At 55.1% G+C, this 18,779-nt stretch overlaps 4 protein-coding genes across 4 annotated transcripts; 3 read left to right on the forward strand and 1 right to left on the reverse strand.

Annotated features, from left to right (window-relative positions):
- Positions 1–2,298: 2,298 nt before the first annotated feature.
- Positions 2,299–3,309, forward strand: J4E93_008396 (uncharacterized protein; the record flags this gene model as incomplete). The annotated part of the gene is made up of 1 exon (XM_049346296.1): positions 2,299–3,309. The coding sequence occupies one exon, from the start codon at positions 2,299–2,301 to the stop codon at positions 3,307–3,309; it is 1,011 nt and encodes a 336-aa protein (XP_049196697.1).
- Positions 3,310–4,190: 881 nt separating this feature from the next.
- Positions 4,191–5,527, reverse strand: J4E93_008397 (uncharacterized protein; the record flags this gene model as incomplete). Its single annotated transcript, XM_049346297.1, has 2 exons — positions 4,191–5,078; positions 5,177–5,527. 2 exons carry the CDS (start codon positions 5,525–5,527, stop codon positions 4,191–4,193), a joined length of 1,239 nt encoding a protein of 412 aa, XP_049196698.1.
- Positions 5,528–5,911: 384 nt separating this feature from the next.
- Positions 5,912–6,458, forward strand: J4E93_008398 (uncharacterized protein; the record flags this gene model as incomplete). The annotated part of the gene is made up of 2 exons (XM_049346298.1): positions 5,912–6,197; positions 6,289–6,458. 2 exons carry the CDS (start codon positions 5,912–5,914, stop codon positions 6,456–6,458), a joined length of 456 nt encoding a protein of 151 aa, XP_049196699.1.
- Positions 6,459–11,513: 5,055 nt separating this feature from the next.
- Positions 11,514–12,581, forward strand: J4E93_008399 (uncharacterized protein; the record flags this gene model as incomplete). The annotated part of the gene is made up of 2 exons (XM_049346299.1): positions 11,514–11,519; positions 11,751–12,581. 2 exons carry the CDS (start codon positions 11,514–11,516, stop codon positions 12,579–12,581), a joined length of 837 nt encoding a protein of 278 aa, XP_049196700.1.
- Between the last annotated feature and the right edge of the window lie 6,198 nt (positions 12,582–18,779).

Here is an 18,779-nt window from a genome sequence, read left to right on the forward strand (position 1 = left end):
GGATGCCTTGGAGCTGCTACTTTTTCTTGAAGTTCAGCCTGCCAGGATCACGCGTGGCTGAGTGCTTGCATGATTGGCCGCCACACATGCAGACCGACATGGCTGTACTTCAATTCATTGGAGCTTTGGCTGACAAGGCACTCTTTCGGGCAGATCTGGGCGCTGATGCATTGATACCGGGGATTTTTTTTCTCGCTTCTTACCGGTCATGTATCCCATGCATTGTGTGCTTAGATTCACAGAAATAGTGACCTTCTTCGACCCTTGACTTTGTTAACATTCTTGTCTTCACGCGTACAGCATGCAGGCCCCTTCTCGCACAGCAACTTCCCCGGACGCCACAAATACCAATAATACTATTAGCCAACCTGTCGACACAATCAGGGGCTTGACGCGATTCGAGAAAGATGTCGACGAGAAAACCAGCCTATATTTCGAGGACGTCACCAAACGCCTGAAAGGTGAGCTTCTGCAAAGCCTGCGTAAATCCAAGAAAAACTTTCGACCCTTCGCCATACGTCTACTAGTCTTGGGGACGGACGAAAACTCAGCCAAACCTTACATCGTCGTGTTTTGTCCAGCCTGTGTTAGCGACTTGGTTGAGAAATATTTCCGAAGAGATACCCCCAGACGCCTCTGTCAACCTGGCAAGGTTGGCCCAGCATCATTCGATGTAATTGTTGTAGGCAAGCCGATACAGCCGACTACATCGCAGCATCTCTGCCCAGTCTTTATCAAAATGGGGCACACGGGCAACGGGAATCGGAGATATAGGAATATTCCTCTCAAGATTGACGGTATTGGCGGAACACGTTACGCTACAATGGGAGGTTATATTGTAGTAACCGATAAGAGTGGGGTTGAATCTATGTTTGGCTTGACTGCCGGCCATAGCATTGTTCAAGACGATCTCGAGGACGAGATCGAGACCGAGCAGGCGAACGAGGAGCTCAACGCAGCGCGGAATCTCCTTCCCGACCTCACTACGTTTGCACCCTTACGAGTTCTGGAATCAGCGGAGAGTCCAACAATGCGAAATGCCACATACAATCTCACCACTGACTCTCGGGAATCGATTGAGTGGTCCGGCACTGCCGACGTCGCGTCGGCGTCCTTCTCCACCCGAGCATGCGATCGCGATTGGGCTTTGTTGGAAGCCATAGTGGACCAACCTGACAGCGTTAACCAAGATGGGAAAGCTTTCGAAAGATATGTCCTAGGTGACCCTAAACCGTATACTGTTTCGATGGACGACAATGCTGAGATGAGTCTTCAACCTTCATTTATCGGACAACTGTCTCGTCTTCCTTCGTTTGCGATTCTGTCATATGGTAGCGACTTCGTACGCGTTCACACAATTACAATACGGAACGCTCAGAGTAAGTGATCAGCCTTTAGCTCGGGGTACCTAGTTAATGAAATGTAGGGATACCAGCAGGCACCTCGGGCACCTGGGTGTCAACGGATCTGACCGAGCCAGTGAACAGCATGCGGTCCCCAAGCTTAACGGAAACCCGTTCACATGAAAGGACAGGCAGCAAAATCACTGTCCTCGGGCAAGTGGTCGCGGATGACGCCCTCGGAGATGTTTACATGGTGCCTCTTTGCGACATTCTTGATGACGTCAAACATGTTCTCGACGTACAAGCAGCAAGATTACCAGAAAACAATTCGGAGATTAATACCATCCTGCGCATGATGCACGATACTGGAATCGCAAATTCGGACACCGCGGCTATTGACACGACATCAGCACAAACGCTAGAGAAAGAGGCTGGAGCATCGACTGATCCGCCAGATCACTTGTCTTGCACACAATGCGGATCTTATCTTCACACGGAGGAGACGTGTGCACTACCATATGCCAGTGATAATGGAGGAAGCTCCGCGGCTACTTTGCCTGCAGTGACGACTTCATACGCTTCATACGCTTCAAGCTCGTATGACAACAAATATGTCTGGTATTGCCACTGTTGTAGCAACGGTCCAGTCCTCGTTTGGCAAAACATCTGCACAGAATGCAGCCACGAGAGGTGTCCCGGTTGCAGAGTTGAGATCACAGGATACTAGCGCATCTGAAGGGTTGTGGCTGGTGGCTGGGAAGTGGCTGGGAGGCTGAACGTCGCTTACGTCACAGCAACTTCCAACACGCGAACGAGGCCCTGAGGCAGACACGATTGTCCTCATCAAACAAACCTCACTCTATCTTTCTTGTGATCGGCGGCAATAGGCCTAGCTTGAAAGGGATATCAGAAACGTCGCAGTCGAACAAGTGCGCACCTTTAAGCCACCCCGAACATGCCACCAAAACGCCAAAAGACCTCTAATTCGGCGTCGACACCCGATCCCAAGAGGCGTATCACGCGCTCATCTGCCAAGACAAACACAAGAGATGCGAAAGACTTACCAGACTCCACAACAAAACCACCTGAGGCGAAACCAAAGACGACGAAAGGACGACAGGCGGCTGATCCTGAGAAGCGTTCACCAAAGGATGCGAAACCAGAGGCAGACGCGCAGCTCGATGGAGAGAGTGACCCAGCACCTCAGAATCGTACAACCCTCACCATCACACACGACCTCGTCAAGAAACCAATCGAATGCCACCAATACACCCCCACATCATCGCCATCCACATCATCACCAACCCTAATATTCACCCACGGCGCAGGCGGCACACTCTCCGCCGACGCCGTAGTAAACTTCTGCACCGGATACTCATTATCTCTCCCCGTTCTCGCATTCCAAGGCTCGATGAACCTCAAAGCGCGGACCAAGGGCTTCCACGCATGTATCGATGAGCTGAAGTCCAATCAACCGACTGCGCAAAAGGGAACAAAAGAGAACACGGCTGGCAAGAAGACATTGTTACTAGGCGGACGAAGCATGGGGGCGCGCGCCGCTGTCATTGCTGCCAGTGAACATCTCGCCTCGTTAGACGACAAGGAAGCAGAAGAGTTGAGCATACAGCTCATACTCGTTTCCTACCCACTTCTCGGGCCCAAAGACGAACTACGGGACCAAATCCTACTCGACCTACCAAAGAACGTCCGCATACTCTTCATCAGCGGCGATGAAGACGCCATGTGCCCCATCGATACGCTGAACGAAACGAGGGATAAGCTGACGGCGAAATCGCAGCTTATTGTTGTTACTGATGCGAATCATGGGATGAACGTTGTACCGGCTAGCAGGACGCAAAGAGTAGGAGAAGAGACAGGGCGTTTAGCAGCGCGATGGGTGGCAGGAGAACCTATGGATGATGATACATACATCGATGAGCTAGAAGGAGAAGAAGAATGGAAATAAATCCACAACAATTCCATCCCTCCGATCTCCTCCCCCTCCCTCCAATTAACCAACACTCACACTCACACCACCCCACCCAACCACCTAACCACCCTCCCTCCCTTCTCAGCATCCCCCCTCCCCTTCCACCCCCACCTCACCAACACCCCTCCCTCCCTCTCACCCAAAACATACCAACCCCCTTCTTTCCCATAAACCTCGCCCAAATCCTCCCACTCGCTCGACACCTCATCATACACCCGTCTAGCTTCTTCCTTCTCACGCTCGTTCTTAACACCGTTAATCCACCGAGTCAACTCGTTTTGCGTCTCTACTGCTTTGTCCCACCGTTCGAATAGTTTGTCGATGTGCTGGAGTTGGCGGTCTGGTTGGGTTTGCTGGGGTTGTTGGTGGGGGTCTTGTTCGATGGATGAACTATCATTCCGCTGTGCCGTTTCGTGTGAGGTGGTGATGGCTGATGCCTTCTCCACGATTTGCAAACTATCATGGTTGAGTAGGCGGGCTTCGGTGTGGATGCAGGGGGTGGGGATGAAGCGACGGGTACGGGTACGCCGTGTGGAGGTGGTTTGGGTGGGTGGCATTGTGCGTGTTTGAGGTATACGTTGGGGTTGTCGAAGACAAAGTGCGAGGGTTAGAGGTAATGTCGTAGTCTGGTGTTGGATATTGTTGGGCGTGGGTGTAGGATAGAGATAGGTTGGTTATCCAGAATGAGGGAAAAGGCAAAGGCAGATCTCAGGAGCATGTTGGTTGTGTGCTGGTGAATATCTCATGCCAACCATGGTTTCATTATTGCACGTGATGGGATGGGCAACTCCGCCCTTCAGATTGGACTGTAGATTTACCCGCGAAACATCTCCCAGAGCCATAGGCGAGCCACCCACTCACGATGTCGCAACGTGCTCCGCAGCATCTCCATCATTTTGCGCCTCGCCTTCCCCTCCGCCATCTTGCGCAGCTTCAGATCCCTTATCCTTGAACTCTTTGAACTCCATACTCACGATATCGCCCGTCCCATCACTCACCCTCCTCACCTCCACAACCCCGCTCTTCTTCCTCAGCACAATACTCCATACCCCTTCTCCCACCACAACCCCTTTCAGCCATCCCAGAAACTCCGTCGCGAAATTAATACACACATTCCCATCCCAGCAGTTCGTGCCCTGACGCACCATACCCGGTATCTCATGCGTGTTAAACGTCTGTAGACTCCTTAGAATACCAGCTTTACTCCGAAAGCCCACGGTGATTTTAGGTACGCCGAGCAAGAACGACTGGGCCCAGAATTTGAGGAGCTTGCGTTCGAATTTGAGGATGTCGCGGTGTTGTTGTTGGCGTGGGGGAGGAAGCTCTTCGCTTGTTTTGAGTTCGACCCATTGTACCTGCTCATCCGGGTTTGTGGGTTTGGGCGCGAGGAGGCCGTCGACTTCGCCGCCTAGTATGAGGCTATGGGGCCCGAAGGATGTGTGGACGATGGAGCAGTGTTGCGCGTGATTCGACACAACGCCTTTCTGGGACCGCTCGATCTCTTCCCGTGGCGTGTCTTGAGGTAGCGTGGGTATGAGAGCGAGTTTCTCGAATTTGTAGCCCCAGTATGTCATCATTTCGCGCGATTGCTGGTCGGGGTGTTGGTGGCGGGGAGGTGGGCGCGTGCTTTCTGCTGCGCGGTCTGCGGCTCGGGAGGGGAAGTCTTCTTCGATGTAGATGGTGTTGTTGTGGAGGGTTGCGAACATGCTGAATTCGGCGAAGTTGTCGAAGGGCGCGGTCATGATCTGGGGTTGGTTAGAATGGAGGTGACTTGAAAGCAGCAAGGTAAGAAAGCTGGTTTCGCTTACCTTGCTATATCTTATGCCGGCCTGCTTCAACATACCTTGGTCATCATGCCTCGCCAAGTCATGAAGTCGGCTTTGACTTCCTCCTTGCCCGTCTTGTCTTCCATGAGCGCCCTCAGCAGACTGTCCAGATGGGGATCTTCCCTGTCTTCATAGTGCTTGAACGTCTCGAAGCCTTCCTTCAGATCCGCGCCCATTGGTGGTGGTATGTAGTAGTTGATGCCCGACTCATCATGCTGGTACTCGTGGTTGTCGTCGTATGAGAAGTGTGCGACTTCGCGAGGGCGCTTTATCTTGGCCGACGCGCCGCGGAAGCGGTTGACAGGCTGTATCGAGAAGCGATGAACTGGGGTATCAGGCGCCGGAGCCGTGCTCTTAGCAGTCGGCATTTCTATATTCGTCGCGGGAGTTGAGGCTGGAGCAGCTGCTTTCGGAGGCGCGCGAGTTCTGGGTCGTTTCCGGGGCGGCGATCGATCTTCTGTATCCGCCGGTGGGCTTGGCGATTGCGCAGGAAGATCCGTAGAAGCCATGATGTAATTGCGCAGGTGTTTGCTGTCGGTGTTACGAAGACGCGCCTCAGGTTTCGCCGCGGGAGTGTCGCAATGCCAAACCCCAGCCGCCCCACCAAACACTTGTACCTGACTAGCTACGGCGCGCCATTCATCCCACCAACCCCAAACCACCATCAACATCCAACCTCACTCCACATCCCGCCTTCTACCTCTCTGCACAAACACCTGCTCAACCTCATAACCCCATACAACCAATCCACCATGGACAACCGCGCAATCCGCCTCCCCCCAACAACCCGCCGCAACATCTTCGCCGCCCACACCGCCCAACAACAACAGGCGCAACCGCAACAACAACCCGCGCGCCGCCAGAACCAAGCCGCACCCTCCATCCGCCCCGACAGCCGCGAAATAGAACAAGACATCTTCATGCAGCCCACCGAAGACGAGTTCGTCGAGCGCGACGATATCGGAGAATATATTGTCAAAGCGCCGGCGCCTGTGTACAGGGAAATGGGCGTGGGGAGTGAGGGGGATGAGGAGGGTGGTATGTTGATCCCATTTCCATTCTCTGGGAAAGAAGTCGGAGACTGGTGTGAGGTGGTATGGGGTGAATGCTGACGTGTGCATGTGAACAGAGCAAGAAAACGAGATGATACAACTCTACGGCAAGACAAACGCACAGTGGGATGCTGTTGCTGTGGAAGAGGAGATTCGGGCTGCGTTGAAAAGTAGTCTCAAGAAGAAGGTGGCTAGTTTGGAGGATGATAGGTGGATGTTTGAGGGGGAAGGGGAGGGTAGGAAGTAAGCTGGGGTCTTCTTGGACATGGGCATGCGGATTTGGGGGATTGAGGGAACTAGGAGGCGTTTGGATGTGATACTCTAGTATATGGCTATTGACATTGATGTTTGTCTGAATTGGTCTGATGTTGTGTGAAATGTTGAGTGAGGCCTGTATGCCTTCGATGTATTTTTATGTGATGGAAGATTGTGGATCGTGTCGCGGGGAGGTAGTCAGTGTGAGATTTGAGCATCTTCGTAGGACTATGAAGCATGCCGTCGAAGACATGGTATCCTCAAAATGGCGGTCCCGAGTATGCAAATGGTACATGATGACTACATAGGGTCAGAGAACATGCAATAGCACAACACAAAATTATTGAATACATCCCAGGTACACGACATCAATGACAAGTCAAAGTGCAAGAGTAATCAAGTTCATTCGCGGACTTACGCTCATCATAGCTGCCGCATCTACTAACCCCCCACCCTCAATCCCACCACCAGCCCAAACGCCCACCAGAAAACAAAACCTGGGTATCAAAACACATTCCTAAACGCCTCTTCCCCTCTCACGCCCGGCCGCCCACCAATCCCGCCCAAAATCTCCAAATCCCTGAAGCCGAATTAGCAAAACCGCACCAATTCAAGTCACCCACAATAAAACTTACCACTCAAACCGCATCCTCATACCCCTCCCCACCATACAGCCTGCCCGCCCAATTAACCGCAGTCAACACCACGAGAACCCCCTTGTTCAGCTCCTCGAGCTCCGCCTCCTCCTCCTCATCCAGCGTCTCCTCCAGGTGCTGGTACATCTCGATGCGCTCGTACAGCTTGCTCGCCATCTCCTCAAGGCCGCGGAAGAACCAGTAGAGGCGCTTCTGCGCCGGGGAGTCGGAGGCGGGCGGGAGGTGCGGGAACTCCGCGAGGGAGGGGACGTCGAGGTCGGAGAGGTTGATGGTGAAGTTTTCCATCTTTTGGTGATGGAGGATGCGGGGGTGAGGAGGGAAGGTGGGTTTGTGGTAGTAGTAGTAGTAGTGGTGGTGGTAGTAGTTGAGCTTGTTGTGATGGTGGTGATGGGCTTGTTGGAGCTGGTTTGGGGAGTTGGGGAAGCTGGTTTTCGAGCTTTTATGTGGGCGATTTGGGGGTGCCAAGACTGCGTTTGGCGACGGTCTGGCTTCGCTATTGTTGGGCGCTTTACGCGTAGTGACGGTGACGGCGGTATTCAGCGAGGCTGGGAGAACGGCCTGCTGCTATTGAGAGGGAGACGAGCTAATGTTTTGGTGTAGGATATCCGAAGTGGGGTATGCATCGACGGGGGTGAAGTGCGTACTTTACCCCGACGCCCTCGTCACGGCAACGCCTTTCGACGAGCCCTTCCACAGCGCGATGTAGCTACTGCCCTCCCTCGAGTCACCGCCGTCGTCCTCCTAACCTACGATCGTATACGCCTTAAGCCGCTGCCACGAGCGCCCCGACCGTACGACGAGACCGAGTATACAAGGTGGAGGCACGACAGGAACATGTGGGGGCACACAATGGGGAGGAGACTATACGGCGAGTCAATGAGAAGGTTTCTGTACTCAATTGCCAGCCCTTGGGTCGAGGGTATGTCGCAGTCGAGTCGGACAGCGGAGGAGGCAGCGCCCTGGTCCGCCAGCGACGAGGCTGACAATCCTTCTCGCCTTGCGCTCCCGACGCCAATGGCAGCAGCTCGAGGCTATCGTGCGACGGGCGGCGTAGAGTTGGACTGATACTGGAGTTGAGGAGAGGCGGAAAAGGTTGACAGACAATAGACAACGGACATATAGGATAGAGCTTTACCAGGAAAGGGGCAGTCCAGTAGCTACAGGCCAGGGCCATTTCATGCTCTCCATATGCTTGCTGGCTTCCCGAGTCGCATAGTCTCCTGATGAGGGTCGTGATAGTCTCGTCGCGCGGTCTCCCTGGCCTGCCTTGTGGAGTTGAGCCTTTGGTCGCGGACAGCCAACATGACGGAATGGGTCTGAGGGAAAGGGGCAATGCAGTAGCTACAGATCAGGAGCAGTAGGCGCTCCCGGTCTAGTTTTTGAAGTTGCCAGTGCCTGTCTGCCGCAAAGGCCGTGATGTTCTCGTCGCGCGCTCTGCCAGCCCGCCAGACCCTGGACCTTGGAGGAGCCATTCGCGCAACCTCGTGATGAGCGGTCTACGTCCGTCATGGGATGTTCATGAGTGACTGAATGCTTCCTGTGATGACAAAGTAGAGTCTGAAGCTGCTCACGTCCGTCCAGGCCGCTCGAGTCGCTGTCGCGGAGGTCGCGAGGGTCTTCAGGCCTCCTTTTCGCAGAGCATGTTGAGGGTCGCGATTCGAGCAGCGGTTTTCTCGTGAATGTCCAGCAAATGCTACTGTTCATTCTACGTACCCGGATATTGCTCTGCCCCTCGCTGTCGTCGCTCCTGCCGTGAGTCGCAAACCTGTAGCCTCGCCCTTGAGGCAGTCGCGGACCGCTTTCTACAGCAGATCTCACATGCGATGCTGGATTTCTGCTGACGAGCTCGAGGTCGGCTTGGAGACAGTCTTCCTTCCCGACAATGCAAGTGACGATGTCTGCGCCCCCTTGAAGCTGGCCGCAATCCTGAAGTCGCGAGCTGGCAGGCTCCGCCCCTTTAGCCGTTACGAAGCGCACTCGAGAGCATGGGTTACTACGTAATGCCGAGTCCCTCTCAGTGAGCCTCTCGTCGGTCTCAAGGTCGTCTTCAGTCTCGGAAATGCAAGTGATCACTTTCGCGCCCCGTGAAGCTGTCTGCACGCCTGGAGTCGCGAATTGTTGCTCCTGCCGTTTGGGCAGTCACGGAGCGCGCTCAGGAGCAGCGGTCCCCACAGAATGCTGAGTCTCTACTGATAATCTTCTCATCCTTTCTGTGTCGGTCTTCAATCCCATACATGCAAATGATCGTGCCCGCGCCCCTGTGAAGCTGTCCGCATGCTTGGAGTCGCTCTTGCCCACCCAGCCGGCTCAGCACCATCCCCGCGGCCTCTGAATTCACAAGAAGCTGCTGGATCTCAGGGGCGAGATGTTGATTCCCAAGAAGCTGGTTCCCGATGCCACGTTTTCTGGAGTCTCACCGTCTCCACGATGTTCAGCTTTGGAGTTGCTGCCCGCCCCGCTTCAACGTGCCTTCCTAGAATGACCGTGATTGTTTCCTGCCTGCCACAAGCAGCCGCTGCTGCCTCAACAAACAGAATGACGCGGAGAAGCTTACGCGTCTGGGGATCATGCTCTTGATCGCCCCCCGCTCGTTGCACACGCTTCCAGCTGACAATGTGCATGTGCCGGCCTCATGAGCTCCCCGCGGACATCGTGAGATCCACCAACATGCTTTCAACGCGTGTCCTAGTGGTTTCTCCAGCTTTCGGTCAATGAAATCTGGCAATTTCTCTCACCTCCACGTGGTTGAGAGGGAGATTTGGCAATGCCACGTAGACTTCCAGCTCATAGCAATCCCCTATATCTTCCAACTCGCTGCAGACTTCTTCTGACACCATTCTCACGCACTTTCACATCTCCGGCGCTTCTTCACGCTCCTGCCCCTCCCGTCATCCTGCCCCTCCGGTGCCCGCTAGTAGGCGGTCAGACGGCCTGGACGACGCTAGAACCGGTGAGTGGGTCCTCGGGATAACGTGCAAAGGCGGTTGAGGGATGGAACTTCAACCTCAGGCTTCGTCTTGCAGCTGCGATGCATCACCAACTCCATTGATGCCTCGTATGCCTGAAAAACAGAAGTTGTAGAGCTCGTCGAGCGCTATCTCCTCATGCTCGTCTGGCCCCGTCCGGTTGGTGGTTCTCCTGGCGTCGTGGGATATCCGAATCGCTTCCTTCCAGTTCCTCCGCCAGCCCTCGCCGCGACTTCCTCACCACGACCTTCTCTCTGACTCTTTTGCTCCCAATCCGAACGGTGAGTTCTCTGGCCTCAGATACTGCCGTCACCTGACCTCCGGAGCTTCGGCGCTGGCGCCAGTATATAAACAGCCCTTCCCCCGCGCCTTCCACCTCTTGCCCACTCACACCCACCCACATCCCCATCCCCACCTGATATTGACAGACTCCTTGCTTGAGCTTTGCCAATCATCCATCTCTTGCCTTCTTTACATCCACCTCTTGTACAACATCAAGACCCTTCCTCAACATCCAAAGATGTCTCACCCTTCACCCAACTCCTCGTCGGCCAACGGTCCTCCCTCATCCCCCTTTGACGGTACCAACCCAACCGTGTACTCCCCCGATGTCGAGCGCAAGCCCAACCACCGTCGTCAACTTACTGCTATCCTCATTGGGAAGCAGGCCGCCAAGAAATTTCTTCCGGAGCCGCCGGCGTATGTCGAGGGTGCCTTCGTCGATGAACTCGATGAGTTCAACAACACCTTCGTCTCTCGCTACCTGTACGTCGAAGGCGGTCAAGATGCTGAGCACCTGAAGTTCCTGGTACAGAACCAGATGAAGCGCGTAAGTGTCGTCCCCTTCCTCCACCATGCTTCACACTAACCTCTTGTAGTACGACTGCTTCAAGCACTCGGCCATCTTCCTCCAAGACCCTCACGCTGCGATCTTCATTCGATTCGACAGCCTTTCCGACGCTATCGAAGCTCGGGATCTCCTCATTCAAGCCGGCTTCTCGACCCACTACGCGACCATGGACGACCTCGCCCGGTCCATGGCCAAGGACATCCGCGATATCCAACCGTACGAAGGCCAGATGTTCTTGTCAATGTTCATCGACGCGAACCCCGAGCACGCTGTTTGGGAGTTTACTGCCGAGGACTATGAAGATATCAAGAACCAGATCGATCTCATCGCCAGGGAGTTTGGCAATGTTCGCAACGTCGTCCACGTCGACACTGTTCACGAGGAGATGCGCCTGATCTTCCGGATCGAGTTCGACTCCATCGACGCCGCACAGCGCGCCATCCAGTCTCTTCGCCGCACGCCTGTCTATGGCTTCGGTGCTGATGTAAGCACCTCACCTCCAACTCTTCTGTTCTTGCTAACCTTCTCACAGAGATCGTACTTCTGGTCCACCATCAACGTCGGTGACTGGGTCGATGAGCGTCCGCTGGGCCCTCACCGCTTCCAACATCGCGGCGATACTCGTCGCCCGTACCGCGGTCCATTCCGCAACGAAGAACCCCAGGATGAGCATAACCGCGTCCGCCGTGAGCGCATCATCGACGGGAGCGATGTTCGCACCACTGTCATGCTCCGCAATATCCCGGCTTCATGCGACTGGGTAAGTCTTTCCTTCCACGTCTGTCCCGAAGCCTTACTAACTCTTTTGATAGATGACACTCAAGTACATCCTGGACCAGATCTGCTTCGCAACTTACGACTTCCTCTATCTGCGCATCGATTTCAAGAAGTGTGCCAATGTCGGCTACGCTTTCATCAACTTCACGGATGTCGGCGGCATGCTGATGCTCCTCGAGATGGAGTTCCGCTCATGGCCTGGTTTCATCTCCGACAAGAAGTTCGGGATCTCGTATGCGACAATCCAGGGACGCGAGGCGCTTGTTCAGAAGTTCCGGAACTCCTCGGTCATGCAGGAGACGCCCTATTGTCGCCCGCGCCTCTTCATCACCCAGGACGAAGCAGAGATGATGAACTCCATTCGCCACGCCGGTACCGAGCTGCCTCTCCCCCGCCCCGACAACATCTCGAAGCTGCAGCGCTCCATCGATAGTGCTCGTAGCACTGGCCTGTTTGCCCCTCGAGGATACTCTGCCGGCATGGAGTACCGCCATCATTTCAGCACGTTCGACCGCGGTAGCCCCCGAGACAACCTTCAGACCGCCATGCACCACGCTCATCAGCACGCTGCTCCCCTCGTGTTCGGCGGTATAACTGAGGCTCAGAAGCAGAAGATCGAGGCCTGGTACCTGCACGTCTTCGGCGGCGGCCACCGCGGCGCTATCCCCTTCGACTCCATCCCGATGACCCATATTCAACTCTACTTCGAGGAGCACCCCCATCTTGCGCCAGTTCGTCTGACCATGGCTCGTTCTTCCGGCAGCGGCAACGGCACCCCTCGGCGTTCGGGACGCGGTTCTGATAGCGACAACTGGCGTGGAGGCTCCTCTGGTCCCTCCCAGGGCAACCGCAAGCGCTTCATGTAAACACCGTTTACCCACCGACGCATACACGGTCGCAACGTCTCTTCCGGGTAGACCTTGCGCAACGAGTACACGGCTTCTTTCTTTGTTTTCGATCTGTTCCCAGATTTTTGCCAGACCAGGATTTCTCTTTACGATTTGTTCGGTATGGCTATTGACACACTGTATCGGGTGTATGTCTTCTGGGTCGGATTCGATGCGATTTTGTTCATGGCGTGGATGGTTGGTCGATTGAGAGATGATCTGACCTGATGATGGATGCCACCGATGAACCTGAATGTACCTAATACTTGCTTTCCAATCAAAACTTCATGAGCTTTGCTCACCAAACTTGTTCCTTCTCTTGCTTCGTGACTTGATGTGGTGATGTCTTGATCTTTGACTTGCTTGTCTTCCTTCGCCAGATCCTGGTGGCTTTGACGTGAGGAGATTGTTGGATGTAACCGTGAAGTCGTCGACATTGCCGTGCGTGATGCCGTCTCGAGAGGGTTCTCGTTGTCGCACATGCTGAGCGGAAGATGAGGTAGTAGCAATCCACGGGTAGTACTCCAGCCACGGTCATGCAGGAGACCCCATACTGCCGTCCACGCCTCTTCATCACTCAACTACAGACTAGTTGAGCGATGAAAAGATGAGGGCAGAAGTACGGAGTCTCCTGCATGTCCGTAGCTAGAGCACTTCCCATGGAAAGCTGCGACTTGGAGATGTTGTCTGGGCGAGGAAGAGGCCGTTCGTACATGCAGTGGCACCCCTGGACGTAGAGTTGGATATGCGTCATCGGGATGGAGTCGAAGGGGATGGGTCCGCAGTGGCCGCCGCCACCGACTGAAGCGGAGCAGCGTGCTGATGAGCATGGTGCATAGCGGTTTGAAGGTTGTCTCGGGAGCTACCGCTGTGGTCGAACGTGCTGAAATGATGGCGGTACTCACTGCCTTCAGTACTCATTTCAGGCAGTTGTGATGTCTTTGACACGGCAGAGTGTTGTGAGTGAGCTCGCCACCGAACTGGAGAGGAGCAGCGTGCTGATGAGCATGGTGCATAGCGGTTTGAAGGTTGTCTCGGGGGCTGCTACCGCGGTCGAACGTGCTGAAATGATGGCGGTACTCACTGTCTTGAGTACTCATCTCAGGCAGTTGTGATGTCTTTGACACGGCAAAGAGTGTTGTGAGTGAGCTCGCCGTCATGAACGATTGTAATTCCCAACAGAGAGATGAAATCGATGCGGAGATACAGGAAGTCGTAAGTTCCGAAGCAGATCTGGTCAGGGATGTTCGTGAAGGCTTCGTGCTGCTGGGGACAGAGGAACCTCCGCGCCAGTTGTCGCTATCAGAACCACGTGCCGAACGACGAGGAGTCTCCTGCATCACACAAGACGCGTTTGTACTGCGATGTTTACAGGGGGTGGTGCGTGACTGGCGCAAGATGGGGGTGCTCCTCGAAGTAGAGTTGGATATGCGTCATCGGGATCGACACTGCGATTTCTGTGCCCGAGGGGCAAGCTTCCCACGTTCTGACAGTGTGTACTGCAGGCGTGATGCAGATGTACCAAGCTGGTTGGGAAGGCGGCATGCGGACTGCGGCTTCCAGATTCTGGAGGGCCGTTGCCCGAGGATGAGTTGGGTGAAGGGTGCGACATGATGTCGAAGAAGGGTCTTGGTATTGTACAAGAGGTGGATGTAATGAAGGCAAGAGATGACCCATTCACTCTTACACTATCTCATCTGTCATGCCTGCAAGTACCCCAGCGCCAACGATACCTCCGTCCTTGGCCTCCTTGAGCCATGGTGGTGGGGCTTGCGCTCGACATCGGGAGAGTATACCGTCGGGTTGGTGCCATCGAAGGGGGATGAGGAGGGAACTGGCTCTGCCAATCTTGCCCTCCTGCCTGCTGCGGCGCGTTGGGATTACCAACGAAGAGATGGACAGATGATGATCAAGAAAGGGGTGTGAGTATAAGTTGTAGCCCACAGTGTAGCATGACGGTGGTTCGAACATCGCTGCCGTCGAGGATGCGCTCACGGCGGACACGGTCGAGGCCGGGGCCTCTGGAAGAAACTTCTTCGCGGCCTGCTTGCCAATTGGGATAGCAGTGAGTTGACGACGGTGATGCCGCCATCTGACTCTCCGATTAGCTCAACAAAGCCGACTCTTAGGTCTGTGCCACCAACGAAGATTTGGGCATCTTATGATCAAGAGTGGGTCGTGAGTATATGTTCCAGCCCACAAATAGGCCGGCGGCTCTGGGAGGGAGGTCTTGTACGCCTGCTTGCCAATGGGAATTGCGGCTAGTTGACGACGGTGATGCCGCCATCTGGCTCTCCGATTAGCTCAACAAAGCCGACTCTTAAGTTCGTGCCACCAACATCGATGCTTAAGAATCTGCCCTTCTCTTCGGTGCTTACATCCAGCGCTTGCGGTTGCTCTGGGTGCCGTGGAAGGGACCAGAAGAGCCCCCAAACCGTCGTGATGGGCATCTTATGATCAAGCGAGGGGTGTGAGTATGAAGTCGTAGCCCACAACATGGGCAGGCGACTTGGGGAGGGAGGTCTTGTACGCCTGCTTGCCGATGAGGATGGCGGTGACTTGACTTGACGACGCCGCCGCCATCTGGCTCTCCGATTAGCTCAACAAAGCCGACTCTTAAGTTCGTGCCACCAACATCGATGCTCAAGGATCTGCCATTGTCTTTGTGCGCTGTGACGGGTGTGACCAGGAAGTGCTCGATGAGCATGCCAGCGACGTCCGTGAAGTTGATGAAAGCGTATCCGACGTTGGCACACTTCTTGAAGTCGACGAACGTATTACGTGGTGGGCATCTTATGATCAAGCGAAGGGTGTGAGTATTAAGTCGTAGCCCCCAACATAGGTCGGCGGCTCTGGGAGGGAGGTCTAGGACATCTGCTTGCCGATGTGGTGGCAGTAACGCTTCATCTGGTTCTGGACCAGGAACTTGAGGTGCTCAGCATCTTGGCCGCCCTCGACGTAGAGACAGTGATGTGACTTGCGTTCGACCCTAGGGGCGAAGTAAAGACTTCGTCGAGAACATAGTCCAGGCGTGTGAATGTAGTTTCGGGGTAACTGTGGGGGGTATACACGTATGTGCGATGGTGGTGAAGCTCAAGGTGGGACGGAGATGGCTCATCTGAAAGTCGCGACGGAAAGTAGCAACGCGAGCTCGAAACGCAGCCAGATTCCGCTCACGGAGTACAAGAGATGACAGAAGACAGCTCCTAGTAGCTCAGGAGTCTTGTCACTGGCGTTGTGTTATGGAATGACCGACTTGTCGACGGTGATGAGGCTTGCGCTCACGGCGGACACGGTTGTGCTCATCCTGGGGTTGGTGCCGTCGAAAGGGCAGTGACCAACTGACTCCCCTCGCGTACTGCGGCATTGGGCGTACCGATACCAGCAAAGACAACGGTACTGATGCATGGCCAGCGATACTGAAAAAGGCATGGCGAATGCGGTCCACAGCGGAAGTTCAGAGTGAAGTAGAATGAGATGAAGAGGGAAGAAGAAGCGACGCGAAAGTCTGCCCCTCTTCTCTCTCATGACACGTAATCCGTGACACTCCGGTACACGCTGGCGGGGAAAGAGCATCTGGGTCTGCTGACCCTCATGAGGGGGCTGGCTCAGGGGGGCAGTCGGCCTCACGGCATGCCTACGGTATAGACATGGAATGAACATCTTCAACTTTGATACTACATCCCCTATCAAAGTCTAAGATATTACATCTCAAGCCTTGCGGCATCTGCCTGCCTATGGTTTCACCAATTCCATGATCTCGCTGTCGTATCCGTAGGTATCTTGGTGGGCTGTGAAGCCCGCCCATCACCCACAGGTTTGCAGTCGTATGCTGTGCCTCAGCATGTCGGGAATGTCTCGACCTCGTCAGAGCTGACTGTGTACCTCCCGGGCATGCTATCCCCGCTGCGTGCAGCACTCCTGAGCCCCTTGTCGTCGTCTACCGCGAGGAGGCAGAATCTCGATGTGGGGCGCACGGGCCACGGCAGTCTATCATGAAGCCCGTTGGTGGTGTAGCAGCTGGCCCCCGCAGCCTCGCCAGCGGCGACGACGACACATTTCATATCGCTCTTCACCGCCTACGTGTCTTTCGTGGCTAACTGCTCAACGCACGATAGTACTGCGAAGTCATTGTCGGTGTACTATTGGTGATGGCGGCCGAATACGTTTGCTCCGCACGAAGGGCTTGCTTGCTGCCCTCTTCTGAACCAAACCGACTCACACACCACGCCGAACCACCGCCACGACCAAGGACACTATACGACGGGCAAGGAGCGACGGCATTCTTCTCTTTGGCTCACGCGCGTGCGATGACCCCCGCGGCACAATTTGGACGAAGCCCGGCGGCGGCGGGCGGGGCAGCTTGCTTTCCTGGACCTCTTTGACGCGGCGACACGACCTGGCGGCGACGGAGCGGGTAATGCGAGAGACGCATACAAGAACAGGTGCAGTACCATCTCCTTTGACGTGCTGGCCATACTGACATAGCGAGCAACATGCACGCAGGCAGCACGCCCGACTCTTCTACCAGCAGAGCGCGACCGACAACGACGCAAGCTTTTCGAGCTTCAGCCTCCTCTCGCAGTCTGCAAGATAGGGCAAGGCCGACGACGACGGTACAGATACACAGGTCATCATGGAGTTGGTCGGCTCAGCTTCTCCATTGACCCCGGCGATGGGCGCGAAGGCCTCCGCGGCGACATCTCCCAGGACGGACACGGCTTCGTCCACGGCCAAGGCCAGTCGTACGAGGCACCCTTACGGCGATAAGACTTGAGCGACAATCCGGAAACGCGCGAGAGGTCGGTCGCGACGAGTACAGCAAGGGAGACATCCTGACCCTTCGACAGCGTCGTCTGAAGTTCAGGCTGACGAAGACGGCGCAGACTAGCTCGTACCGAGCCAGCCCCTGAGTCAAGACAGGTACACTACCGAGCGCCATCTTAGCCGCAGACGCCTCTGGACCGAAACAATGGAATGGCGTATGTCGCGCATGGTAGCGAGTGTGTGGCGGACGTCTTGACCCTTCTTCGGAGACATCTCCTAGCCGGAAGGCGTCGGCTTCAGGGTCGAGTAGACTGGAAGCCACTATGGACTGCAGGCGTAGCGTCGACAGGGTCAGGGGACTGCGCACAAATCCGCATTCGTCTACTCAACAGCTTTGAGGCCGCGGCAGCTTGAAACCCCAGCCTAGCTCGGATACCTTAGCCGTGGACGAGGCCAAAGACGAGACATGGCTTGCATCTGCGCCAGCACCAGCACCAACGCATCTAGGGTCCGAACAATGCCGGCTGGTCGAGCCCAATGACGATGGCTAGTGTGCCTGCATCTTCGCCTCGCTCGAAATACGCAAAGGCAGAACGCGGTCATTATCGGCCGAGACAAGGTAGCTGGGAAGCTTAGGATATTGGCCTTCATCCTTGACGAGCTTGCTGGTCGACTACTTTCGACAAGGAGTGCGTCGAGCCCTCTGGTGCTGAATGAGGCGTCCACTGATGACCCTGTGCTGTATGAGATGGGGTCTGGCCGTCATCCGACAACGTGCTGACAGCTTGGAGGCTTGAGTATGCCGGACTGAGTTTGATAACATCGCAAGAGACTGTCGGTGAGCAGCATGCCCTGAGCATGTCCATGCCAGATTGTGCATTGATTCCGGAGTCCATACCTGTGGTGGATGTATCGCTGACGATGTTTGTCGACCTTGGAGCTCCAAGGACTCATCAAACATACCTTTCATCTTCGTCGAGAAATTGTGCAACACCAAAACGACAGCGAGCACATCACGCGTTGAACCCGACGCTGAAGCTGGGAACGCTGCTGTTCGAATGGCCGGAGATCACCGTAGCCACTCTGAACAAAGCAGATCACCCACAGCTTTGCTGGGACTCGGTTTCTTTCGCAGCGACGTCGACGAGGCCTACGTTGACAAGTGCAGTTCAGCACAGTCAGAGTACGAATGGCGACCACCCCAACTCCTTGCTCTTTCTGGTCACCTCGTTTGTTCGCTGTCGTAAGGCCTGCCATCATGCTTCGATTGCTGATGCACAACGGTAAGATCATCCCAAGGAGACTTCCTTGTGGATCTTGAGTCCAGCTACAAGTCTACACGCGAATGGTCGTGTGTCGCGCGCCAACGCTGCAAATGAACAGCTACATCGTCGTCGTCGCGCAGGATAC

This window comes from Alternaria ventricosa (genome assembly GCF_023758065.1).
Source record: "Alternaria ventricosa strain BMP 2768 chromosome Unknown scaffold_16, whole genome shotgun sequence".
Classification (NCBI taxonomy): Eukaryota; Fungi; Ascomycota; class Dothideomycetes; order Pleosporales; family Pleosporaceae; genus Alternaria; species Alternaria ventricosa.